At 40.8% G+C, this 27,436-nt stretch overlaps 1 protein-coding gene across 38 annotated transcripts in view; it reads right to left on the bottom strand.

Annotated features, from left to right (window-relative positions):
- The window catches only part of slmapa (sarcolemma associated protein a), a 241,758-nt gene that overhangs the window by 154,257 nt on the left and 60,065 nt on the right, over positions 1-27,436 (bottom strand). For 22 of the 38 annotated variants that reach the window (XM_041191062.1, XM_041191028.1, XM_041191029.1 and 19 more), the window contains exons 2-4: positions 27,105-27,258; positions 11,670-11,742; positions 1,593-1,629 (exon numbers count right to left, since the gene is read on the bottom strand). In XM_041191062.1, coding sequence (XP_041046996.1) covers positions 1,593-1,629; positions 11,670-11,742; positions 27,105-27,258 — 264 coding nt within the window. Of the gene's footprint in view, positions 1-1,592; positions 1,630-11,669; positions 11,743-11,821; positions 11,838-27,104; positions 27,259-27,436 lie in introns of those variants that run through there. The other 16 variants (XM_041191070.1, XM_041191030.1, XM_041191046.1 and 13 more) reach the window with 2 other exon arrangements.

The raw sequence follows: 27,436 nt of genomic DNA, 5'->3' as shown, positions 1-27,436 counted from the left end.
CTTTAAGCAAATTAGTGGAATGTAACCTATAAAATATATGTCTGAACGATCTATTTGCATCGTCAGATTTAGGGGAGGCTTTAAACTGCAAGAATTCCAGTTCACTCCAGTTGTTCAAGATGAAAAGAATCTTCAGTTTGCCTTGTTCTGCTTCTGTAGCTGTCTAAATGGAGGAACATTTCCTCTCATTGACAGAGAAATTGTAAACATACTCTTCATAGTTGCATTGCACGTTTGTTGCAATGATCAGGTGAAATCTTCTCTTCAGTTAAAAGCAAGCCACAAAACAGGATACCTCATTTTAAAAAAATACAATACACTACATTGATCCAACATGTTAAACAAATATTCATTATGCAAAATACAACAGTGTCACACGGAAGTACTTACCAATTCTGACACTTTCTCAAGACTTCCTCTTGCACACGAAGGCTGGAAGCTGTTGGGTGATCAGTTCCATTGTTCAGAAGGGAGCCAAGAGAAAATTGTCTCTAAGCTGAGGCAAGTACCTCCATGTGACAAACTTTTCATAAAATTAGATACTTTTAATAATCTTATAAAGGGACAAAATCCTCCAGACTATTATGAAAAAAAAACACAGCAGATTAATTTTCCATACATAGTAGAGGTATTTGATCCAAGAATGTAGGTCCCAATTAACCCATTTTTGTGTCTGATAATAGTGTCCTGATTTCATCACAGTGGCCAAAAATGGCTTTGATGCCAAGATATCTGCAATTACTTTTAATTAATCAGCAATAGAATAGTTCTGTACTTTCTGCATCTCACATCAACCTATTAATCTAAACAGCCAAGCAACTGGTCACCTCTTTGTTCACAGATATATATTTTAGTACCACCTGTCAAAGAAATCTCATTAATAGTAATCATTAACTTTGCCTTCAGGGAACTCAGCTGGCAACCATTTAATGACATATAATTTAGATTGCAGAATGGTGGTATATTTAACTGATACAAATTAGTAATCTCTGTCAAAAAGCAACATGGAAAGTGTGCGTGAATGGACTCCAAATCCTTCAAAAGATTTGTGTTTACACGCAACCTGATAAAGTGTTTCTTGTGCCAAGACGTCAATTGTTTCATAATGTCAAATTTTATGATATTTGATGCAAATGTACTTTAGTACCTGATGAATGAGATTAGAAGTTTTTTCGAAGCTGCACTGAACAGAAAGTGTTTCTGAAATCAGCATAAACCAGCAGTAGCAACCTCTGAAGAAATTTTCAGTCACTTTAATTTCACAGGGAGTACTTTATTAAGGGAACCCACATTCTAATTGTAATGAAATAATTTTATGTCCGGCAAACTTAAAGCTATACGAGCTCAGTATACTGAATTGCTTTATCTTACTATTCTTAGATGGGAATGCTTTAATACAACTGGTACAGGGCTCATTTAAGAATACAACAGTTTCAAATCAAGTCATGGCTTAACACACATTACTATTTACAATTTTGGGCTCTAGGTTGTCAATATTCAAACCCATGTGCTTACCAGAATTATATTCCAATAAATCAACTAAAGCCATTTGTTTAACATGAGAAGAAGGCTAAATTATAAAGGCCACTCACCTTTTCAACCGGAAGTGGTAGAGGAGCCTGGATGACACTAAAAGACAAGAGATACCATATAAGATTAAACTACAAAAACCATCTTCACTACCAAAGTCAAGCTTCTTTAATTCCTGTTTATGCTTGTGAAGATTTTAGAATGAATATACTCAAAAGAGTTCAAGTAAAAAGAAATCATCATTGAGCAACTCGCTTGAACATATAACCCTACTGGAAGTCTGTAAATGCACTTCGCACATGAATGACTTGCTCTTGGTGAAGTTTTCCTGTAGCAACTGCAAAATCTTCAACAGATGTATCAACGAGCTTTGTTTATCATGCTCTGCCTTTCAATAGGGGAAGCATAAAAGACTACAATTTATTTTCTGAAAAGTATGGATCTGACAAAGATTGCTAACTCATTCAATAAATTATATTATCCAAATATCAGAATATTGCACTGAAAGAAACTGGAGATGTAGTAGTCATATTTAAGGATAATAGAATCTTGAATATTTCCAAAAATACTTTAAAGCTAACCTATATTTTGATCATTACAGAATACTCCAATCCGAGTGGATTACATTTGGACCCAAGAGTAATCAATATCTGAACTCTATTTAGCAATGGCCTTCTCCTACACTATCACAAAGGAACAGGGAATAAGTGGTAGCACCCCCTGATTTAGATAGATAAAGAGTTGGGGGTGCAGGGAAAAGGGAAAAGGAAATAAATGACCAGAAAACCAAGGTAACTCTCCTGCTCTTCTTCGAATAGTGCCATGTAATCTTCTACATCTACCAAACTTCAAAAAGAAAATTCAAAACACAAAAGGATTGTCCTATATGATAAGGTTCCATTAACTTCCCTATAATTGGTATTAAACTGACAGGTTTGCAGTTACCTGGTTTCTCCATGCCTCCCTTCTTAAATAATGGGCTGACATTTGAAATTTTCCAATCCATAGGCACAATTTCTGAACCTCGTGAGTTCTGAAAAATAATAAATAATGCACCTGCAATTTCCTCATCTATTTTTATTAATAACTTGCATGAAAACCATCAGGTCCTGGAGATCCTAAACCCTTTTATTTTCTTCATCACTTTTTTTGAAAGCATATTAAATTAACTAAGTTCCTCCCATGACATTTTTCCAAATTATTTATTTAATCTGCCATGTTGCAAGCATCCATTATAGTCTCATCGGCATCTGTCTTTAATGGACTACGTTTTCTTAATACAGTCAAGAAAACATTGGCTTTGATATCCCATGCAGTTATTTTCATATTTCTTTTTGTAGCTCCTGTTGCCTTTTTTGTATCTCTTTACTGCTGGCCATAAGCTCTTCAGCTCCTTTCAGTTTCTACTTCTTGCACTAACACAAGCCTTTTATCTTAGCTTTATACTAACCCTCATTTCTTTTGTTGGCCACATCTTCCTATCTAAAATGCTGGAGCCTTTGCTTATTACGAGTATTTACTGGCTTTGTATCATACCAAATATTTCTTGAGTGTGGATTTAAAGTTCAGCTCAGTTTACTGTGGTCAATTCATTTCTCATTCCTACGAAGTTCACATTAAGATGAAAACTGTACTGACTCTTTCTTCTCCCTCTCGAGCCAAGTATCAAATTTCATCATGTTATATTCACTATTCCCAAGATGTTCCCTTATCATGTGATTGTTAGCTAATTCTGATTTTTTGCCTGTCACTAAATTTAGTATGGCTTGTTCCCTATTCTAGTTCTAAATGTGAGGGATTTGGCTGTCCTTGTACATGAATCACAAAGTTAACCTGCAGGTACAGCAAGCATTTAGGAAGGCAAATGGTATGTTAGTCTTTATTGCAAATCTGTTGAGTATAAGAGTCAGGCAGTTTTGCCGAAATTGTATAGGGCTTTGGTGAGGTGACACCTAGAATACTGTGTATAGTTATGGCCTCTTTAACTGAAGGAAGATTATACTTGCCCTATATTGGGGTGCAGCAAAGGTTTGCTAGATTGATTCCTGGCTTGAGAAGGCAGTCTTATGAGGTGACATTGAATAGAAAGGCATATATATGATGGAGTTTCGAAGAATGGGAGGTGATCTCATTGAAATGTAGAATTGTCTTTTTGCGCTGGTCAGGGTAGATGCTGAGAAAATATTTCCCCTGGCTGGAGATTCTAAACCAAGAACTCGTAATTTCAGGATAAAGGGCTGACTATTTAGGACTAAAATCTGGGAAAATTCTTTCACTGAAAAGGCTGTGAATCTTTGGAATTATCTACCACAGAGTGTTGTGGATGCTCAGTTATTGAGTATATTCAGGTTTGAAGTTGATAGATTTTTGGGCACTAAGGAAGTCAACATATGGGAATTGGGCAAGAAACAAGGTTTTGTATGAGTTTATCCATGATTTTATTTAGCGGCCAGGCAGGCTCCAGGGATGTGGAATCCATATGGGTGGAGGTAAGAAATAACAAGAGGAAGACGACACTGGTGGGAGTAGTCTATAGGCCCCCTAACAGTAGCTATGCTGTAGGACAGAGAATAAATCAAGAGATAATGAGGGCATGTAAAAAAAGGCAGTATATTAATCATGGGTGACTTTAATCTTCAAGTAGATTGGGGAAATCAAATTGGCAGAGCTAGCCATAAGCAAGAACTCCGAAAATGTATTTAGGATTGTTTCCTAGAACAATATGTTGTGGATCTAACCAGGGATTAGGCTATTTTGGATCTGGCAATGTGTAATGAGGCAGGTTTAATAAATTATCTCAGAGTAAAAGATCCCCTAGGAAATGTGACCATAACATGGTAGAATTAAGCATTCAGTTTGAGTGTGTGAAACTTGGTTCAGAAACAACTGTGGTAAACTTAAATAAGGGTAATTATAAAGGAATGAGGGCAACGTTGGTTAGAGTGGGTTGGGAAAGGAGTTTAGCAGAAAAGACGGTTGCTGAACAATGGCAGATGTTTAAGAAAATAGTTCATGACTTGCAACAAAGATATATTCCAGTGAGGAAGAAGGGTTATAGGAAAGGGATAAACCGACCATGGTTAACCAAGGAAGTTAAGGATAGTATCAAAGTGAAAGAAAAAACATATAATGTGGCAAAGATTAATGATAAGCCAGATGATTGGGCATGTTTTAAAAATCAACGGAAGATGACCAAAAAAAAAGGGGGAGAAAATAAACTTTGAAAGTAAACTAGCAATTAATATAAAAACGGACAATAAGAGCTTCTTTAAATATATAAAAAGGAAGAGAGAGGCCAAAGTCAATATCGTACCCCTTAGCTAACGAGGCTAGGGAAATAATAATGGGGAACCAGGAAATGGCAGAGGAGTTGAATAGATACTTTGCAACAGTCTTCACAGTAGAAGACACTAATAACGTACCAAAAATACTAAATAATCATGGGTCAAAAGGAGGTGGGGCGGGGGGAGGAAATAAATACAATAACTATCACTAGAGAAAAAGTACTAGGGAAACGAATGGGACTAAAGGCTGATAGGTCACCAGGGCCTGATGAGTTGCATCCTAGGATATTAAAGGAAATAGCTGCAGAGATAGTGGATGCACTGGTGGTAATCTTCCAAGAATCCTTAGATTCTGGAAAAGTCCCAGAGGATTGAAAAACTGCCAATGTAACACCCTTATTCAAAAAGAAGGGAGACAAAAAACAGGTAACTATAGGCCAGTTAGCTTTACATCCGTCATTGGGAAAATGTTAGAGTCTATTATAAAAGGTGTAACAGCAGAGCATTTAGAAAATCATAATATAATCAAGCAGAGTCAACATGGCTTCATGAAGGAGAAACCATGCCTGACAAACTTATTACAATTCTTTGAGGTGGTAACTAGCAGGATAGATAAAGGGCAACCAGTATATGTAATATATTTGGATTTCCAAAAGGCGTTCAATAAGGTACCACACATAAAGCTACTTAATAAGATAAGAGCCCATGGTGTTGGGGGTAGTATATTAGCATGGATTGAGGACAGGTTAACTAATAGAAGACAGAGAGTTGGGATAAGGGGGCATTTTCAGGATGGCAAACTGTAACTAGTGGAGTGCCAGAGGGGTCAGTACTGGGGCCACAATTATTTACAATATATATTAATGACTTGGATGAGGGAAATTAATGTACTAAGTTTGTGGATGATACAAAAAATAGGTGGGAAGGCAAGTGGTGAGGGTGACACGAAGAGCCTACAGAGGGATACAGGCAGGTTAAGCGAGTGGGAAAAAACATGGCAGATGGAATATAATGTGGGAAAATGTGATGTTATGCACTTTGGCAGGAAGAATTGAAGAGCTGAATATTACTTAAATGGAGAAAGATTGCAGAAAGTTGCAGCACAGAGGGATTTGGGGGCCTCGTTCATGAATCACAAAAAGCTAACATGCATGTTCAGAAGGTAATAGGGAAGGCAAATGGAATGGAGTATAAAAATTGGGAAGTCTTGCTAAAACTATACAAAGCACTTGTTAGACCGCACCTAAAATACTGTGAACTGTTTTAGTCCCCTTATCTAAGGAACAATATATTAGCATTGGAGGCAGTCCAGAGATGGTTCACTAGGTTGATCCTGGGGATGGAGGGATTTTCTCATGAGGAGAGGTTTGAGTAGGTTGGGCTCGTACTCATTGGAATTTAGAAGAATGAGAGGCGACGTTATTGAAACATTTAAGATTCTTAGGGGGCTTGACAAGGTAGATGCTGAGAGGTTGTTTCCCCTTGTGGGAGAGTCCAGGACCAGAGGGCATAATCTCAGAGTAAGGGGCCGCCCATTTAAAACAGAGATGAGGAGCAATATCTTCTCTCAGAGGGTAGTCAATCTGTGGAATTCTTTACTGCAGAGGGCTGTAGAGGCTGGTTTGTAAAGTATATTTTAGGTGGAGATAGATAGATTTTTAATCAGTCAGGAAATCAATGGGTATGGGGAAAAGGCAGTAAAGTCAAGCTGAGGATTATCGGATCAGCCATGATTGTATTGAATGGCGGAGCACACTCAATGGGATGAATGGCCTAATTCTACTCCTATGTCTTATGGTCTAATTCTAAGGAATCATGATTTTTGATGCTCAAACATACACAGGCTTGAAGTTTGGCATTGGATCTAATATCACAATTCCCAAAAACTCAAGTACAGAATTTATAATAGGCAGAGCTAGAATATCAAATTTGGTGGTATACCCCTTTTCAGCTTAAAGCTCTTATCAGCTTTTTAGGATAGAGAGCTTCCAAGACATGAGAAATGGGGGGCATTTTCCAACTCTTCACCATAAATCTCATGTCCAACTAATGCTGGACAAAAAGACTGCCGGAATGTTGAACTATGTAGTCAAAACAGTTGAATTCAAGTCAGATCAATAGCTACAGCATTGATTTACAGCAGGCCCAACTGAAAGTTTCATTCTTGCACTGTTAAAAACCTTTGTGCACACATATGCACATGGGCTCTACTCCTAGACAATTTTGTAAACATGAACAGTGTATCCAAACTCTCCAAACAAATTAATTATGAATGTCTAGATGGGGTAAACATCCAACCCCTCACACTACATATTCTGTACTTTTTAAATGACGTTGGACACCGCACTTGATTTACGTTCTACAAGGAGCCAAGCCATTTACAATCTTCTCCACTGAGATTTCTTACGACTTCCAGAGTCAGCTCTAGAGCCCAGCCACCTTTCTGCCTTGTTAAAATGCAGTTTCAGCTTCACAGCAATGCAAAGATGGCAGGGCAATTGCATCTTTATTGTGTCACTGCTGGTAATAGAACAATTAATGCTATTACCAAATCTATTAATTTTATTGCATGTGCATTAAAGTATTAACTGACTGTTCTGGAAACAATTTTTAATAGGACAGGCTGGACGGGCTACAGGTGCACACACATTCAAATGGAGTCATGGTCCACACTTTCTAGCAAGTGGCTGAAGGGCAGGGCTGGCAGAGGTTAGAAAGCAGATTCGCTGGCCTATATGTAGTGAGAGAATGCTGTATAGTATGTAGGAGGGCACCAAGCAAAACAGATGTGAATAACAAAAAAAAATTTATGGATTTAATCTGTCATGCAAATTCTTCAAAAACTGCAGTGCAAATATGATATAATTTTCAGCCAATTTATAGTTTAGTATATAAAGAAAATGAAGGTCAGAAACTCTGGTTTTAATAACCAGTATATTATAATGGATCTCAGAGAGATGCCTTCATGATAGGATGGTGATGTTTTGAATCTTTCACATTTAAAAATGAACTGGATGTCACAGTGCACTATTACACCACTAGCAGAGACTCGCAAAACATTTGCAGTGAAATTAGTATTTATTGCAACAGCCCTTCTTTAAATCCCAATGCCATTCCATCCTTCCCATATCATCCCTCATGCCATTCCCATTCCATTCCTTTCATCCCTCTCACATTACCCCATTCTATCCCCAATCCCACAATTTTGTCCTCCCATGCCCACCCTCCACTCATGCTGCTCCCCCCTCTCCATGCCACACACACACTCACACCTACTCCAGCCAGGATAGCTTTATTGTCCCCTTACCAGCCGTTGCTTTTTTCTCTCCACCAAATGCAACCCCCCCCAACACCACCACCACCAAATACCATTGCCATCAACCGCCTCTCCCATGCCATCTCTCCTTCGCCCACGTTGTCTGCTGGACCCCTCCCTTGCTGACCCACAGCAACCCCATTGTGTCTCCCCCAACTCCCTAACCCCTCTAACCAGGATAACTTTGTTCTAGGGCTTTCTTTACCTCTGCGCTTTTATCCACACCTCAGCCACCACCAACAACTGTCCATCCTATGCTGTCCCCCATTACCCCTCTCCTCAATTCCCCGAGCCTGGGAAACTGTTGTTGGGCTCCCTTACATTCTGTTGTTCTTTTTCTCCACTAAGCATCTCCCCACAGCCCACCAGCTGTTGGCAGCCGCACGTGCCTTATGCATTTCAGTCCTCCACATGCCCCACGTATCTCCATGTGCCAGGCTTCACCCACAAAATCAACTCGCTGACCAATTCAAGAAAGTTCATAAGACAAAAACTGCGTATTATTATTACACTAGATTCTTATAACCCAGGACTGGAATTTGAATCCAGCCCAGATTAGTGGGCTGAAAACATCCTTCTAAATACTAGTTGTTACAGTGCTTCATATTAGAGCAATCTCAATGCAGTTTTCAATGGGAATGACACTGAACAGAAAAGTCCCCAACTTTCCTTGAATTGACAATTTTAGAAGGCCATAGGATGATCAGTGCATGAAAGCAAAATATTACAATTATGCAGGAGGGGTTCTCTTCTGAATTGGGTTAATGGAAATTAAAGGGGAAATGACAGAGTAAAAATTACTTCAGTCTGCAGCTAGCATATGCAGCTACTCAATACTAGCACCAGGGGAGCTGAAATAGCAAAGTCATCCATTTCCCACTGCAAACATTCTATAGAGTATCTTAAAAAAAACTGACAATCTTTAGAGCTGAACTCATTTCCTTTAATTGAAATAGAGCTCAAACTATTGTGAAGTTAATTCTCAAAATAATTTGGAGTAAATGATGTGCATATCTTAGTTGCACCTAGAGTTATTATTTGATGTTTGGCAATGTAGGATGTTGAAATTAATGGACGTCATCTGTTAAATCTCTGTTTCACGAGTACTTGTGTCACTTCTTGTCACTTGTGCTACAGCATTCAAGGAGACAATCCAAAACTGATTACAAAAGGAAGTGATACAAATGATGTAACCATTCCTTTAGAGTTTGTACTGCAAGATGAACCAGATTTACATAAATTTTACAGCCAAACTTTGTAAACAAATGAATAAACCTAACCAAATCCCTGACAGACTAGAAAATGAACGGCAAACATTGTTCATAAGTGATAGCTTATTAGGAAGCCATGTCTCTCTTGGTACAGGAGCAGTTTATTACAGCAAAACAAAATCTACATTAAAGTTAACTTCAAAAACAGGACTGGTTGAAAATTTCCTGAACCAGCTAAACAAAACAAATATAAAGAAAAACCAGCATTATAAATTAGAAGCAAAAATTATTGGTACTAGCTATCTGACAATTATGAAGCAGCAACTTGCCAATTAAAAATATTAGTGAAGCTACACAACACTTCCTGAGGAAAAAAAATCAATTTCTCCCATTTGACATTTCTCTATCTTGAACTCTCAATCATTAAATATGCTCACCGAAATGAAACTGAAGTACCATGCAGATATTAAACTATAGTTCACTTTTCTAAAAGCACACATGCTTCAGTTAAAACGTATATCCGTACCAGAGTAAAATATACTGCATACAACAGCTGAAATCCATCAATGTGGCATTGCAACCATACTGCTGAAGCTTTGAATAAAAGATTTGTACTTATAAAGAACTGATTAAGTACAATGTAAACAAGTTCAGGTTATTCCCTTGCAAGGCACATGGAAAACAAGAATGTTTTGTGGATAACTATAAAATGCCATTTCTGTTCCAAGAGGGAAGGAGTGGGCACAGCATAGCAGGGAGAAAATGTTAATTAAGTTATGACTATTTTCTCATTAGAAGAAATGCAATTCATTATTAAAATCAAATAACTCAAATAGCTTTAAAGTTCAGAGAACTAATTATAGATCAAGCAGTTACTTTATTATCCACAAGGACACAGAGTGGTTTTTCACCATTATACACAGATGCTTAGCTAAGTCCCAAATTTCAATAGCTGAGATTTTCATAGAAATTTTTCTGGTCGCAACTCCAGCTAAGAAAAGGTTCAAAAACTTTACTTTCAAATACATGGTTTGAAAACAGCACAAAACATCACAGAATACTGGTTCATATTGAATGCCCAGCACACCAAAACAGAATATGCACTGCTTTCTGTGGAGTTAAAATAACATAAATGCTGCACTGAGATAGGGCATCACAAATCAATTTTTGATGAATGTATAATATATAATCTGTTCAAAATAATCAAAAGTGCATGTACTGCAACAAAATAATCATAAACAATACACAATTCCTCATATCATAGTTCAAAGGCAAGACAAATGCGATTCAAAAATGGTAGATGTACTTGAAAGCGTCAGCATCTATAATTCATTAGTTTCCCTGGTAACCTTTTGTTTTTAATAATGCAGCCAAGTCATCATTTTGTAAATAAGAGGCTTGATGGTGTGTTTTGCTAATCTTATTCTCACCTGCACATGTTTCAGCTAGTCTTTGCAGGGAGAAAATGAGATAAGAAGTGATTTTGGCAGGAGCAGAGGGAACGATAATGTAGAAGTTAATTCATTGCATAGTTTTACAGCTGATGTAGTGTGCTCACATAGTAGGTAGAGAGTTCTGTAGACTGCGTAAGATGGAGAAATATTGGATGGATGTAGAAAACTTATTCAGATACAAATTAAATGTTGAGCCTAGGCAGTTTGATGAGCATTTGAATGCTAACTTGGTTCATTCAATCAGGAAAAGATTTCCTCTCTTATGTTTATAAAATCAATCACTGGAAACAAAGCATTAAATTAAGATGTCAGAATAAGATTATTTCTGATGAACACGAATAGAAATAATTCATTCACTTTAAATATGTATTCACAACGCCAACTACATCCTTCTTAAAAGACTTCTTGGGGAAGAAAGTAATTTTTACTTTTCCTCTTTAGCACGTACATTATCTCTGGAAATGATAAGTTGTAACTTGCAGAGAATTAGTCAAATACAGCTATCTCAAAAGAAGGCCAAACTATACACTGTGAAATAACAGATACTTTGATAACTTGTATCAACACAAATTTAGATTTAAAATTTGAGGCAACCAATTTTGCTTTTACTACTATATTAGGCCTGTCAAAACAAACATTGGTTTGGGAAAAACAAAAAGCAAAAATATTTCATATTGAAACCTGAAATATTAAAAAAAAACAAAATGTTGGAAACACTTAGGTTAGAGGAATAGAGGAAGAAGTCTCGATTAAACTAAACACAGCCTACAAAATAAAAGCACACTGAGTTTATACACCTGGCAGGGTTTTAAAAAAGATTTAACACAAGCACAATGCACACCCTTCCCGTCCTTGGCTTGTCGGTCATACTTACTCAGATCTTCGACGGCCTTCCATACCATCTGGCATAAAGAGCTTGACTGTAGAAACTATGCACCCATGAGTAACTAGAAACAAACATTTAAAAATTAATACAGGATATAGAACTGAATACCAAAACATAAATATGAAATGAAATGTACTAACCATACAGGCATTCTTTAATATCGCAGCTTAAAATTGACAGTTGGAGTGACTTTTTCTAATGTACAGATATTTGCTATCAACACCATCTTCAAATTAGGTAACACCTATTTCCTCATTAATGTATTGCATTAGCTGCAGAGAATTGTAATTTTTCTTCCTTCCTGTCACTAAAGCCAAGCAGTTACTTCTTGAAGAGGGGGGGGGGGGGTGCAAGAAAGAGTAAGAGTGAAAGTGGGACAATAAAAAATGGCCCAAGCACTTTACAAAATGAAAAGGACCAAACACTGAACCCTGGCGGACAAGATAGTCAAGGAGACGGAAATCTTGGTTGAAAAAATAGGTTTCAAGAAGAATTTGACTTCTTTCTGTGCTGTAATGGTTCTAAATCTCTAAATGATTCTAGGGCTCTAGAGTCAGAGGGGTTTTGAAAAGGAAAGGATACTCAGATGACCAGGGTTGGAGGATCTAAGGCTACTCCTTGGACATAAGACTGAAGGAGATCATAGAAGTTAACTGGATGGTTAGGGAAGAAGTCAAGCATTAAAGAACATCATGAAGAGTTGTAACCACACAATTAATACCAGATATGGATGAATTTTTAATGCCACTATCAGCTTCAAAACAATAAAACCCACAGAATGATGACACAAAACTTCTATCATCAAGTTCAATCTCTGGGGCCAAAGAACTCGTTGGTGGGGAAGGTCTAAGCAAAAATCATAAAGTCACTATAAGCCCTTCAAAATTAAGGAAATTTGAAGATGCTACATGAACTTCAGTTTTATTTATGTTGGAAGTGAAGATATAGCTCAACTGGGGCTGAGGACTTGCCAATATCAGCCATTGAAATCATGAGGGAGATGTTTAGAGTGTAGAAAGTAAAGTAACTGGGAAAGAAAAATAATGTCAAGTGACACTGTCAAATGCCAGAGTGATTTGATGTCAGAAGACGGTTTTGCAGTGCATTGTCAAACAACTATGTGGCAATGACTTTGCTATACAATTTGATGAATCCACAGACATTTCTAAAATAACCCACTTGCTCGGCTGTGCTTGGTATGTGTGAAATAAGGCAATAAATTTTGACTTTTTGTTTGGCAAAGAGCTCAAGACAACAACAAAATTAGGTGACATTTCTGAAGTGTTGGAGGATTTCATGATTTCAGCAGAAATCAGCTAGACAAATTGCATTAGGATCTGCACTGATAAGTTTGCAAGTGACTGGAATGCATTCCAGTGTTATGTAATATATAAAAATCGCTACACCTCAAAACATTTGGACATATTGCTTTTAAACCAAGAGGTGCTTGCTAAGATAGATATTGAACCAGCTCTGCAGTGCTCTCAATGCAACAATAATGATCATTAATTTTATTAAATCCCACAGCAAAGAATGCCAGCTGTTTGGATGCATTTTGAGAGGAAGTGGGTGCAGAGCACAATTCCATACTCATACATAAAAGAAGTAAAAAAAGCTATCTAGAGGCAGGATGCTTGTCATATATTTCATCTTGGGTAATAGGTACTTCCTTAGCTGTTATCTCCTTAACTTGCCAAGGTGAAGAATAACGATATGAGGCTGGCTAAAGAGGGTTACCTTGCAGGTATATTATTGAAATAGTTAAACCAAATAAAGCTATGCAAGGTGGGAGAGCTTTAATTTGCCCAATGTGAAAGAACTGATACATTCAAAAGTAAATTGCAAGAAGTTGCTTGGTAGTGCAAAACTTAAGTACTGCTGGAAAAAAGAGACAAATTGTGGAAGCTTTTTGTCTTGCACTCATCAGGGCAGATGCAAGAATGCCAAATTTCAAAGGGAACCACAATTTCTGCTGCATGAGAAAAGGAGTGCTGGCTCGTTGGCAAGTTGGTTCTGATTGGTCAAGGCATTGCCATGGCGAATACACCAGGGAGCTATTGTCCCCATGCTTTTGTTTATTTAAAAAATGTACACTGTCTGGACATATTCCTTTTGCTTGCAGAGGACAGGTTCCTGCACATGAATATATGTAGCTTCAAACAAGCGTAATTGAGCTACATTGCGAGCCTGACTAATAATCTTAAATTGGTTGTTAGTGTAATTCTTAGGACACTTTAGAAGGTTCAGCAAATGATGCCCAGTCACAGAATCACATCTAATGTTAGACAAGATGTTCTGAATTTCACTTCTGAAGATGAGTCATACTGAACTTGAACCATTGGGTGGAATTTTCCCATCCTTCCCACCGTGGGATTCGTGGTGGGTGGGAGCAAGAATCTAGCAGTGGTCAAAAAGTCGGCATAAAAGTAGTTTGTGATTCTGCCAATGGTGGGTCTGTTATCTCACTCCCTAGTGGCATGAACATCATTTGCATTCATTACCATCTCGTGAATGCTCATTAAAACAGCTGCTCACCTGAATATTGTGATGCCTTCTAATCTTGTGGAAAATTATGTCAGCCTGAAACCCATTTGAAAAGGAGTGGCGTGCATATGTCAGACCTCAGTTTGCTCGTGACTTCGAGGTGAGTGCAACATATATAGCCTATCTGCCATGGCACTGTGCTGGTCTTGTTGTGATGAACACCACACTGCTGGGGCTGTAGGGTTGGTCTGTTCCTCCTCTTTGCCTACATTGTCCAGAAGGACATCACTGTGCTGCAGTACTCATGCAGGCCTCCACTTTCAGACCCTGACCAGTACTGCAGCCAGGATTGGGGAGTGCAGGGGTCTTCTGCTCCTGATGGCTGACACCATTGTCCACAAGGACATCACTGTACAGTGGTACTTAGGCAGAACTCCTTTTTCAGAAATGATCATTTCGACCGGGAGTGGGGTGTGAGGATGAACAACACAAGGAGGGTAATGGGGAAGGAAGGCTGTGCAAGAGCTGTGAGGTGGAAAAGGGGGCACTATAGAAGGCAGCGGAGCAAGGAGGCGGAGGAGGATTGTAAACAATGGGAGGCAAAGGGTAGACCAAGGAGTGGGAAGCTGGAGTCTGACAAGGGTACATGAAATGCTGACATTCAAGGCGGTCAAAGAGATAACACACGTTTGACCAGAAGGGAATGCACGCAGACTCTGGAATAGAAAGTAGGGGTTTGCTAGTGTGGCACAAGAGGGATGGTCACACAGAGACTCAGGTGGGGGGTGGTTTGAGAGGAGAAACTGTAGTCTTCAGTCAGCAGCAATGGGGAGCTGTGTAAATGTCCAGGTCCTTGGTCTGGGGCTTGCAATCTGGAGTTACAGAATACAGACACTCCTGTGGCAATGTGGAAAGGAGTCACTGAGTACAGGCAGTCCAGGGGCTTTGTGGACCTCAATCAGAAGTCAGAGAAAGGAGACGGTTCAGGGGTGCATCAGGCATGCAGCAGGAGGAACCATTGGGAGCACGGTGTACTCCAGTTGCATGGAGGGGCATGAGCTGTATGCTTCAGAGGAGAAAAAGCACAGCTCGGTGTATGGGGCTGTCTCACAGTCGCTGTCCTTGGGTTTGGCTGTGTCTGTACTGGGCTTCAGATGGAATGGTGTTGGTAACTTGAGGCATCTGTAGCCTTTAGATTGGAAACACATAATAAAGGGGTATGTGAAGTTCTCCTGGGATGGGGCGTTACTTTGGTAGGTGGCTGGTCCCACTGCCTTTAGATGGGTGGGTTGAGGTCCACATGGGACATGGGCAAGTCACAAGTGATGGGCTCAGAGGGGAGGGTAAGAATGACCACCACAACAACTATGGGATCCAATATTATTGGAGGAGGCTGGAGAACGACAGGAGGGAGCTTGACCTTCACATTGTGAGGTTCCAGGTATATATCAGATGGACGCACAGTGAGAGAGGGAACATCGAATTGTTTTGAAGTAATAATGGAGAACCAACATCTTGCTGCACCACAATAATGGCGCTGTCTCAAATCGAAAGTACTGGCGAAGCTGATCGGGTGGGGTCTGAGGCAGTGTGGGAGGTGCGCACTGCTGAGCCAAGGGACCCTTTCTGGAAGCGTCCTCTAACTTGTTGGTGATGCAAGTGTGAACATGAGTCTGCTTAGTGAGAAAGGAGGAAGACCTTCTGAGGAAAAAAGCCACCCAAGCCAATACCTTAATTATCGCTTTAAAGGGGTACTCAGAACTCAATGGCATCACATCACAGTTGCTGCATCTCGAGAGTAACACAGAGGAATTTAGAATTTGGGAATGCAGGCAATAGTGAAGGAGGCACTGCTGCATCATATATTGCATTCCATCAATGAAGGCCAGTCATATGTTCACCAGAATGGGCGTTCATAACAGGCCAAATGGCATCCACTCATTGACCATGAGCAACTGATTGGTCATTACTATGCCACATCAGAGATTGAAGCACAGGGTTAGGTTGAGTCACTCATCATTTACACCTTATCATCCCATGTAGAGTTCCAAATGTTATATATCTGGGGTGCCACCTTGGTCACCTTGACATGTGCTACCATCTCAGGGGCAAAGCTGCATCAGCCACCATGCAAGTAGGGCAGGAAAAACTATGGACCCTTCCAATTGCCATACGTTTCATATTCTGAGCTTCGTTTTCTTGATCCTTTAATCATTAATGTCTTCAGTGTTTCATTCCAGAAAGAAGGCAAAAGCTCAAATGGATCCAGAGCTCAATGCTGCCTTTGTCAGGGTCCTAATGCAATGGAGGAAGTAAAGGAGGGAGAGGCGATGCTGAGTGCAGCTCCAGCAGGTCTTCCTCCTTTCTCACTAAGCAGACTCATGTTCACACTTGTGGCACCAACAAGTAAGAGGACGCCTCCAGAAAGAGCCCTTTAGCTCAGCAGTGCGCACCTCCCACACTGCCTCAGACCCCAGAGGGACATGGTCAAGGGGTGCCAAAGCATGAACAGGAGGGTTAGAGGAGAGACCCAGACAACAGAGGCGAATTGCCAGATCTAGGGTATACTGTAGAAGAGTCTCATATTTACAAGTAAGTGAGAGACAATGCCTGGCACATCTGCGCTTGTCCCGAGCTCGGATACATCACATATGCCACATTCTTCATGAAGACATGGTGCCATGTTGGCTTGGAGGCTATCCCCTGCCAGTGGCTTTGAAGGTGACCGCAGTGCTCAATTTCTTTCCCTCTGGGTCTTTCCAGGGATCAACAGGGGGCCTGTGCAGCATCTCTCAGTCTTCAAAACACAGATGCATAAAGGAGGTCACAGATGCCCTTTCCAGGAAGTCAGATCATTTTGTCAGGTTTTGCTCTGGATGAAGATAGCCAGGCTGTGATCAACTGGCTTTGCCACCGTGTCAGGCTTCCCAAGAGTGCAGGGTGCAATGGACTGCACCCATGTGCTTTGACGGGCTCCATGGCAGCAGCCCCTAAAGTTTATAAACCGCAAAGGCTACCATTCCATCAACGTACAACTGATGTGTGAACATCAGAAGGACATAATGCACATTTGTGCTAGGTACCCTGTGAGCTGCCATGATTCCTACATCCTGAGTCACTCCCAGATGCCTGAGGTTTTCAATGGGTCTGTACATCTGCAGGGATGGCAGCTTGGGGAAATGATGAAACATTGGTGGGTGGCACTGGTGCGTCACCCTCAAAGCTGTTCCAAGGAGAGGTACAATACTGCTCTCAGCTCCAAACGCTCCCTTATAGAGCAGACCATTGGGGCTCTGAAGATGCACTTCCGATGCTTGGACTGCTCACTACAATATACTCCCATTAGGGTTTCACGCTTTATCGTAGTGTGTTATGCCCTGCACAATCTGGCAATGCAAAAAGGTGATTCCCTTGCCGGAGGGTGAAATGTAGGAGGATGAGGGCTTAACAGATGATGAAGATCCAGAGGTCCAGGAACCTTAGGAGGCTGCTGAGGGTCAGTATGAACGCAATGACGCCATGGAGCAAGGAAGATGTTGGAGACGTGCCTGCAATACATTAATTGTTGACAGATTGCAAGGTGAGTTAAGTTAAGGGCATATGGCCATATCTTTCCTAGCCCTCAATGTCATTCCGTTTCATCTCAGGGGATGTCCAACTATTTGCAGCGAGAATGAGTCCAACATTCACACTTGCACGTTCTGGCCTCATGAATCACCAAGCCATGATTTCTGCATTGGTCCACAGTGCCCTGTGAATGCAATCACTCTGGGAACTGAGAGTCCACTGAGGAATGACAGTGATGCAAGAGAAGACTTGAAGCTTTCTCTGCCATATAATGATGCAAAACTGCTGCCACTGACATGGCTAGGGGTCTCCTCCTTCTGTGCTTGTCTTGCCTTGTGTCACTACCACTGAGGAGACACAAATGCCGTAGAATATCAAAGCTGATGAGCTACCCTCACTCAATGGTGTTCTTTGAAGAAGAAGGGTTAGAAACGTTTACATCACACACTTCTAAAATAAAGATGTAAACACATCTCCATGACATCACACAAGGGCGCGGAGACGAGTTCAAGTAAGGTTGACGTCGCAGAAATGTTAATCTCACAGTGGGGCACTATCACTAATTGGGAGCATGGCTAAACTTTGACATAACAGGATTCCAATGTACAAAATCACAATGCCTTTGGTTGACCAAAACACTCACATAATCATCAAATCTATTCACAAAATGCATTTTCTTTACAGTGGTAGCACACCCGTGGCCCAAAAGTGACATCAAAATTTCTTAACTTTCCTAACCCTACCACTACACCCGGGTGCAGCCCTGACATCCGCAGCAGAGGTGGAGGCAGCCTGCTGACTGCTACGTCCTTATGTCTGCGATGACCTTGGCAGATGTCCTCTGGTGGCCCGAGACATGATAAGGGTCTCCTGCTCTGAGGCAGATGCATCCTCAGTGGTCTGAGCAGCTGGAGTGGCTGGGTTACAGGCAGAACAGACTGTGAGCAGCTGCACACCCTTGGAGTGTCCAGAGAGGAGGCCCCCAGGGTGTCCGGCTGACACTCATCTTCCCTGTGGGTGCCCAAGGGCCCCACTTTGACTCCTGCAGGAGGAGATGGTGTACCTGGAGGGAGGTCAAGGTGCCCCATCCTCATATCACCCACATCTCAGTGGTGCCCACCAAGCTGTGAGGCTATGAAATGCAGAGCCAAGTGCAAATCTAGCAAGACCTGCTGGACCAAGGTCTCCATGGGGGTTGCAAACCTTCCCTTGGTGATCTCAAGGCACTCACATGTAGGAGCCACGACATCAGACAGAACGCGGGCAGACTCCTCTATCATTCGCTCTAGTCTGCTGAGAGACCATTGATTTGCTGCTTGATGTTCTGCCGCTTGTCGTGCATCTCTGGCACTGAGGTGGCAGCCACTTCCAGAGGGTCATCAAGTGACTCGGACTGAGCGGTTAACTGTTCTCCAGCAGCCCTCTGAGTGCTGGAGACTTGGGCTGTCCCTGGTCCTGACCGCTGCGGGGATGTGTCAGTGAGGTGTTCTCCAGAAAGTGACCCCGAGCCTATCCTAACACTGTGCCCCACTGAGATGTGCGGGTCTGCGCTGGTGGAGAGTGTGGGTGAGTGCAGTGATGGTTCTTCCAGACCTTCCTCTTCAGACATGGTCTGGGGGCTCAGACTTATGCTGGACTGCCTTGTGGGCCTTGACCTGCTGCTGCCTAGTAAATAGAAAATATGAGCAATGTAAGACTACATGTGACTCAGTGATTGTCGGGGCGTGATCTGTACTAGGTTGGTGGGACAAACCAATCTCCCCTTCACCACAGGAGCGATCACTGTCCTCGCCAATCAACTGCCTGCAGCCTCCTTGAGCTCAGTGGGGAGCAATGGTGTTGGCCGTCCCTCCGCCAGTCTGTGTTCTTTCCTTTCTGTTGTGCCAGCTTGCTCTGTATGAAGGAGAAAGGTATGTGATGAGACGGATGGAGCAGAGGTTGGGCGAGATGTATGGCTCTTGTGTGTGTGGTGAGCCCTCCTCAGAAGGGCCAGAAGATGGAATGTGAGCAACATGATAGATGGGGTGATGGTGATTTGAAATTTTCTGTGAGAGAATGAGTGGTGATATGTGTCCCCCACAAATGGTTGTGCGAGTCCCTGAACAGCGTAGCCATTTGAGTGCAGGATGCCATGATGAGAGTTTGACATTGGAATTTGAAGGAGGACTTGACTTCCCCTGGCAGAGTGGATGAAATCATTCATCCTCTTCCTGCAGTATATAGCTTTTCAGACGCAGTTGCCAGTCATGCTGACCTCATGTGCAACGGCCTCCCAGGCTAGAGAGGTGAGGCTGGCATTCTTCCTGGATCTATCTTGGGATACAGGACATGCCTGAGTGCCCACACTCCTCTGATCAAGGCCTTGAGGGTCTGGTGGGTGAAGTGGGGTGCTGCCTTCTTCTTGAGGTTTACGGCCTTCTTGTGCATAGAAGACATCTGTAATGGTCTCCTGGAGACAGTTGGTCCGGACAGAATGAGATAAAAGTGTTCGACTGGTGCTTAAATATGGTTCCCGGACCTTCGACCCCACCAGCTGAAGGCAGGCGACTGTTAAAAGAAAACTAGAAATAACAACTCAGCACAGAACTCAGATTTTGGAGTGAAGTCAAGCAACAAAAGACTACCACCCCTTTGAGAAGGGTTTCACCAGAAGATGGGTGATGTTGCGAAAGTACACAGTACTTGTGGTGGAGAGGACATGGGCTCAGCTCAGGATCAAGTGCCATAAAAGTTTGAAAAAAAAAGGGTGTTGCACCTGAAAAATTGTTCAGAGTTAGGAGGGGATGGGGCAAACAGATAGAATTAATTGTGATGGTATAGAGCTTGCCCAAAGATCAAAGAAGATGGCTTTGGTGTTCCCAACATGAAGCTGAATGGAACTGGGACAATGGTGGTTTTAAAAGTTAGGGAGTGTCAGGTAGGATTGGACCCAGGAAGGGATGTTGGATGGTCAGCATTTTAGGTGGATGGAATCAAGGGAGCAGGGTGTGGTCAAGGGAGCAGGATGTGAAGTTCATGGATCAAAAGATCTTGGAAAGAGAGAGGGCAGATGGAAGAGAAACTAGAGAGAGATGTGGATTCATAAGGTGGACATAAGGGAGGGAAGCAGGCGAGGCAGCTGGACAAATGGCCTGATTCTTCACGACAAGGGGGTATGTCCTGACCTAAAACAGGTACCATTTGTAATCAATATTAGCAGACATCAATATAATTCCAACCAGTAAATAATTTAATATACATAGAAATTATTGCTAGCCGTGGATAAATATTACCAGGCTGGTGATAAAATTTCAAATTTCTGCATTCAGCTTGCACTTAAACCACTAGAACAAAGCTTTAGGGTGTCATCTATGGAATACACTTCTGAGTATTTTTTTTTGTTCCACATCCGCACAAGTGACTGGGAGAGTTGAGTGGGAGGGCAGAGATAAACTTTGGGTGTCAAAATGGCTCCAAAGTAACATACCTGAAGATAAGCTCAGAATTAAATTAATCTATGATAGGCTCTATAACTTGTTCTGCATCATGCAGATGTGCAATATTTCAAGTCATGATTTATCAATCAATCTCATCACTAACAGAACTGAAGAAGTTGCTTTGTTGCTGGCAGTAGCAATTCTTCCCACAAGACTCCAGATAACACTATGAGCCAATGCCTTATGGGTAAGCAGCATGAAGCTTGTCAGTTACCTATTTAAACACCAACAAAACAAAGAACAAACTTGTATTTACAAAGTGCCTTTCACAACCTCAGGATGTCCCAAAGCACTTTAAAGCAAATGAAATACTTTAAAAAATCTAGCCACTGGTGTGATGCAGGAAATGTGGCAGCCAATTTGCACGCAAAATTCTGGAACTCCCTCCCTAACAGCACTGTGGGTGTCCCTACATAACATGGACTGCAGCGGTTCATGAAGGCAGCTCACCATCAGCTTCTCAAGGGCAATTAGGGATGGGCAATAAATGCTGGCCTAGCTAGCAACATCCACATCCCATGAATGAATGATTAAAAACACAGCAAGATCCCACAATTAACAATATGAAATTGACCTGATCGATCCCCCCTTTTCCAATAATTTATATATTTATACTTGAGACTTGGGAGTCCTAGTCCAGGATTCTCTTAAGGTTAACTTGCAGGTTGAGTCGGTAGTTAGGAAGGCAAATGCAATGTTGGCATTTATTTTGAGAGAACTAGAATATAAAAGCAGGGATGTGCTGCTGAGGCTTTATAAGGCTCTGGTCAGACCACATTTAGAATATTGAGAGCAATTTTGGACCCCATATCTCAGCGAGGATGTACTGGCCCTGGAGAGGGTCCAGAGGAGGTTCACAAGAATGATCCCAGGAATGAAAGGCTTAACATATGAGGAACGTTTGAGGATTCTGGGTCTCTACTCGATGGAGTTTAGAAGGATGAGGCGGGGATCTGATTGAAACTTACAGAATACTGAAAGGCCTGATAGAGTGGACGTGGGGAAGATGTTTCCAGTAGGAGAGACTAGGACCCGAGGGCGCAACCTCAGAGTAAAGGGAAGACCTTTTAGAACAGAGATGAGAAAAGTCTTTAGCCAGAAAGTGGTGAAGCTAAGGACTTCGTTGCCACAGAAGGCTGTGGAGGCCAGGTTATTGAGTGTATTTAAGACCGAGATAGATAGGTTCTTGATTAGCAAGGGGATCAAAGGTTGCGGGGAGAAGGCGGGAGAATGGGTTTGAGCAACTTATCAGCCATGATTGAATGGCAGAGCAGACTCGATGGACCTATTGGCCTAATTTCTGCTCCTATGTCTTATGGTCTTATTTTTTTCTTTTCCCACCTATTTCTATTATTTTTAAATGTATTTCCATTCATTGTTTTATCTCCACCTTTTAGCCCATTTCGATTCCTTCCACCCACCCCAGCCCCACTAGGGCTTTCTGTCACTTAATCGTCCTGCTTTCCACCCTTAATGTCACAATTAGCACATTCCATAGCTAATATCACCACCATCAACACCCCTTTGTCCTTTTGTCTATGACATCTTTGGCAATCTCTTCTTTGCCTCCACCTATCATTGGCCCTCTATCCAGCTCTACCTGTCCTCAACCAGCTTATATTTCATCTCATTTCTATTTTTCCTTAGTTCTGATGAAGCGTCATACAGACTCAAAACATTAAATGTATTCCTCTCCGCAGATGCTATCAGACCTGCTGAGTTTTTCCAGCTATTTTTGCTTTTGTTTCATATTTCCAGCATCCACAGTATTTTGCTTTTATCAGTTTCTGTGAAATTGGTTGAGGGATAAATATCGGCCCAGGACACCTGGATGAACTTTCCTACTCTTTTTCAAATCGTTGCCATGGGATCTTTTACATATACCTGAGACGGCAGAGGGCCCTTGCTTTGATGTCTTATCCGTAGCATCTTTGTGCACACTTGGTCCCCAAGACTTTGCTCTGCTAAATTTTTGCCCTTCCTACTTGAATTCACCTTTGCCCTTCCTACTTGAATTCAAGTGTGATATGTCTCTTTGGAGAGACTGCACTCTGTTGGGCTGACAGAAATTCCACATGTGCAGATTTCTCAGGTGCTTAGTTCATGTTTTAGGTTTCTGTGTCAGACACCCCGAGTACATCTACACCTGTGATTATGTAACGACATTTTCCAGCAACATCACAGGAGTCTCAAAGTTTGAAATCAGTGTTACCATGTTAGATTATTTTTGATACAGCCTTTCATAAAATCTTTGCCTGTATATATTTCTGCACGTACAAGCAGATAGGCTATCCTCTAAATGATAAAAAAAAGCACGAGAAAGAGTCCTTCAAAAATTTTGGGCTTCACAGTAGTGCTGTACAAACATAATGAAGGTGAAGGCTGCTGGTGTCCACTTGTCCACTTGTGAGCCTGTGTTATGGCACAGTGGATGGTAAATGCTAAGCTGCTAAACTCCCAAAGGGAAACTTGAAACAACTGCCACAACTGTTTTGCAATTTATATTCTTATTTTGAGATATGTGCCTTGAATTCAGTAGTAATAAGTCCACCGAGTCTTAGAGCTTTGTTAAACAAAAATAAATTAAACATTAATAAAATAAATAATTTTAAGCACATACATGGGTCTACAAATTACTGCTCTGATAACTCCTAGCTCCCCTAATTAATCTAACTCCCAGTTATACCCCCGTTAAGCCAACAGTAAAAACAAAAAGATTTTAACAGACTTAGACAAAGCACATGGACAGGGATATTCACAGTGAATTTCTTAGCTTTGGTTCCTAAAGACAGCAGCTTGGTACATAGAGGCTTTTCACACTTGTTAGATCTTAGAATGCCTTCCCCTCACACATAACCTCATCTCCTTTGTACATGTTTCTCCCTTCGAATGCAAATTTCATTGCTAAATATGTCTTTGGACTTTACCTTTCTAATAAAAAAAAATTTCACAGTACCAATTTTATCAATAAGCTTTGGGAAAAATAAACACACTGTTTAGCTTCTTCTGGCTAAGTGTAACATTTCACCCTCTGTTGAAATTCAAACTATTCTGGTTTATCTAAAAATGCAAATTTTCCTTTACACCTCACATTCCAAAACTTCAGCAATTTTTACTTATTTAACATATTAAACCTAGCTTCTCCTCTGATACATCAAAGCCTTCAGAACAGATGTCTTTAATTCAATTAAGTCCCACCTACACACCCCATCCAGACCCACTATTCCTACTTTACAATAAATCCCAATAACATTATGAAAATTATTATATTTTCATGACACCTGTCTTTTTCCTTTCATTCATCACCACTGACATTGTTGTAACCCAACACCTCCACCTTCAAAATTACATCCTTGTGTTTAAATCTCTTCATGCCCTCATCCCTCCCTATCTGTAATCTCCCCCCAGCCATACAGCAACCATCCACAAGCTCAACATTCCTCTGACTGGTCTTTTATATATCCTCCTTTCCTTTTGCACACCACCAGCCCCAGCCCCCACCTCCCTTTACACTGGAGGCTGTGAGTTCAGCTGCTTAAAACCATACTCTTGAACCGTGGGTCACAACCATCAGTGGGGTCACAGGATGAGATTTTGAGGTCATAAACTCAGACAGCAATTGCGGCCACGGAGCTTGGACTGAAGTTGCTTGAACTGACAGCTACAAGGCCCCTTTAAATGTTTGTTTTTTTTTCTGTGGATGTGGTTTAATCATAGGTTCTCTGAGACCCGAGTGCCTTATAAAGGCACTATATAAGTACAAGCTATTGTTATTTGTAAAATAGATGGGTCTGCCCACCAACCAACTCAGCAACCGTCCAATCCCCATCCTCAATAACCACCCCTTAGCCCCACCTTAATTTTCAATCCGGGGTCACATGAAGTCTGAAACATTAAAATGGGAAAAAGTTTGGGAAGCACTGCTCAAGAGTTTCCTTCTTAAACCTCTCGGCCGCCCTCTGTTTCTCTAAACTCACCAAAACTCTAATACCTTTAACTCACTACCCATTTTTGCCTGATTAGATAGATAATTGGTTTATTGAAAAGTCAGCATGGTGGCTGGTGCCAAATTGTGATGACAATACAAGTAAAACAAGTAACCATAATTTCTAACATAGTTATTTTTATTTTAATGATTATCTATAAAGTATAAAATAATAAAACGATTGCATAATTATAAATATTTAAGTATACAAATAATTATAATACATTGCAAAATGCAGGTCTCCTTAATTTACAGAATAAAAATGAAAGGTCCTCTGAACTCTGCATTTTGCATGAAAGTTCTTGATCATATGTTGTCAGGTGGAGTTCATTAAATTCTCAATCATTTACATACTATGAGTTTTACAAATGAGGGGATTGGGCTATCTCATAGTCTATTCGTTCTAGATTTTATTTGTGGGATGATATATTTTGTCCTTAACTCCATCACACATTCACTTGTGTGTGGTTGCGCCAAAAGATAGTGGCAATGGGAGTTTTCTAGCTAAGTCCAGACACAGCTTTTTCCAATTTCAGCAAGGGAACACATATTGAGTTGTTTGATTCTATCAGAGTAGCTTTGGTATGTGTTACCTAGGATCAGTTTCAACACCTCTTTTTGAGCGCTTTCGAGCTTGTTCATATGCTCTTCAGTAAGTCCAGCATTATAACTGTCATTGTGTATTCAATTAGACCTCAGTGCAAAGCCTTAGGACATTAAAGGCACTATGTAAGTACAAGCTGTTGTTAATTTGACTGGATGCTTTATCAGTCAGATTTCTCGATCAGATTTCCACTCAGCTCTGGGTTTATTTTTATTCAAATTTTTAATCTTCACTCTTAGAGTCTTTGTAGTCTGAAAGGACACATACCAAAGACTCTGAAGAAATGTTGAAGAATCACTGAAACCTCAAGGATCTCGAGCAACATGGTCTGACAGCTCCTTATGATCAATTAACTATCACCAAACCTCATTTGATACTAAATCTCAACTTGCTGCTGAAGTTGATATGACTAAAACAGTCAACAAGTGATAGTTTTTTTTAAGAGGACAAAGGGCAGGGAAAGAGAAATTCCTCCTAATTACAATTGTCAATCAAGGCTAGACTTTAATTCTAGGTCTCTGAAGATTTAGAAAATTGTGAATAGGTTGGATAGCAACACTGTTTTGCTGCAGCAGAATTTAAGAGTTTTTATTCTCCTCTACAAGTTACCATTCAAACAAGTAAAATATGATAGCAACGATAGACTGAAGTAGCCTGGCAAAGTACGACTCATGTGTTAAGATTGAGGAGACTGATGTCGTTCCAAGCATTAGTGAAACAGCAGATATATTGGCTTATGTACTCAAAAAGCCCAAAAGAGTCAAAAGACAAGAATGTGATGCCTTCATATTTAAAACGTTCCTGAGCAATAAAAGTAAATGCTCTTTAAAAAAAAATGCCATCAGGTAGCTGACCAGCATCTCAAAATAGATTTCCATCTACATAATTGAGTTCAAATCTAAAATTTTTTGTTCAAACATGATTATCCTCAACGAAGGAGGTTTCCCCAGTTATCAGACAGGCCACTTGACAGAACACTAGTTGATAGCACCTCATGTTTTTTTACATCAAGTCTATTGGGATGACAAAGGATACAGATTACACTATATACAAATTACACCATGCACAAAGCCATCCACAAGCGATAAACCAGGAATAATATTATATTTTCAATAATAAAAGCAAATACCGTACTTATGTAAAGAATGGTGCGAGGGTGGGAAGAAACACCTGTCGCAAGACCAGACCAACTTACAAAAAAAACCTCTAAGTCAACAGACACCAGAACAATACAGCAACAGTCACAGAGGATACCTACAGCTAATCTTTTGGGGTGAGGGAAAAGTAAAAAAAAACTGGATTCGTACCCTTACCTTTCCTGGTGTTCTCGGTCACATCAACACCAAACTGAATGATATCGCCCGACAGGAGCTCACATGGCGGGCTTTCCTCTGATCCTCGACTTAAACGTTGACTGTTAATAAACGTACCATTACTACTCTTAGTGTCCTGCAGATAGAACTGGAATAAAAAGCAAATAAATAGGATTTGCCCATGAATTGTACCATGATGCAAAATACTACTCAAAAATGTTATCTTTCTTCATCCAAACAATTAAATAGAACTCACTCGCTCCCAAAAAGGCATTATAACCATATTCAAATATGAGAGTGGTCAAGAGCATCAAGGCTCCATCTTA

The sequence above is a fragment of the Carcharodon carcharias genome, chromosome 7, assembly GCF_017639515.1.
Source record: "Carcharodon carcharias isolate sCarCar2 chromosome 7, sCarCar2.pri, whole genome shotgun sequence".
Classification (NCBI taxonomy): Eukaryota; Metazoa; Chordata; class Chondrichthyes; order Lamniformes; family Lamnidae; genus Carcharodon; species Carcharodon carcharias.
This window is presented reverse-complemented; position numbering and strand designations above follow the sequence as displayed.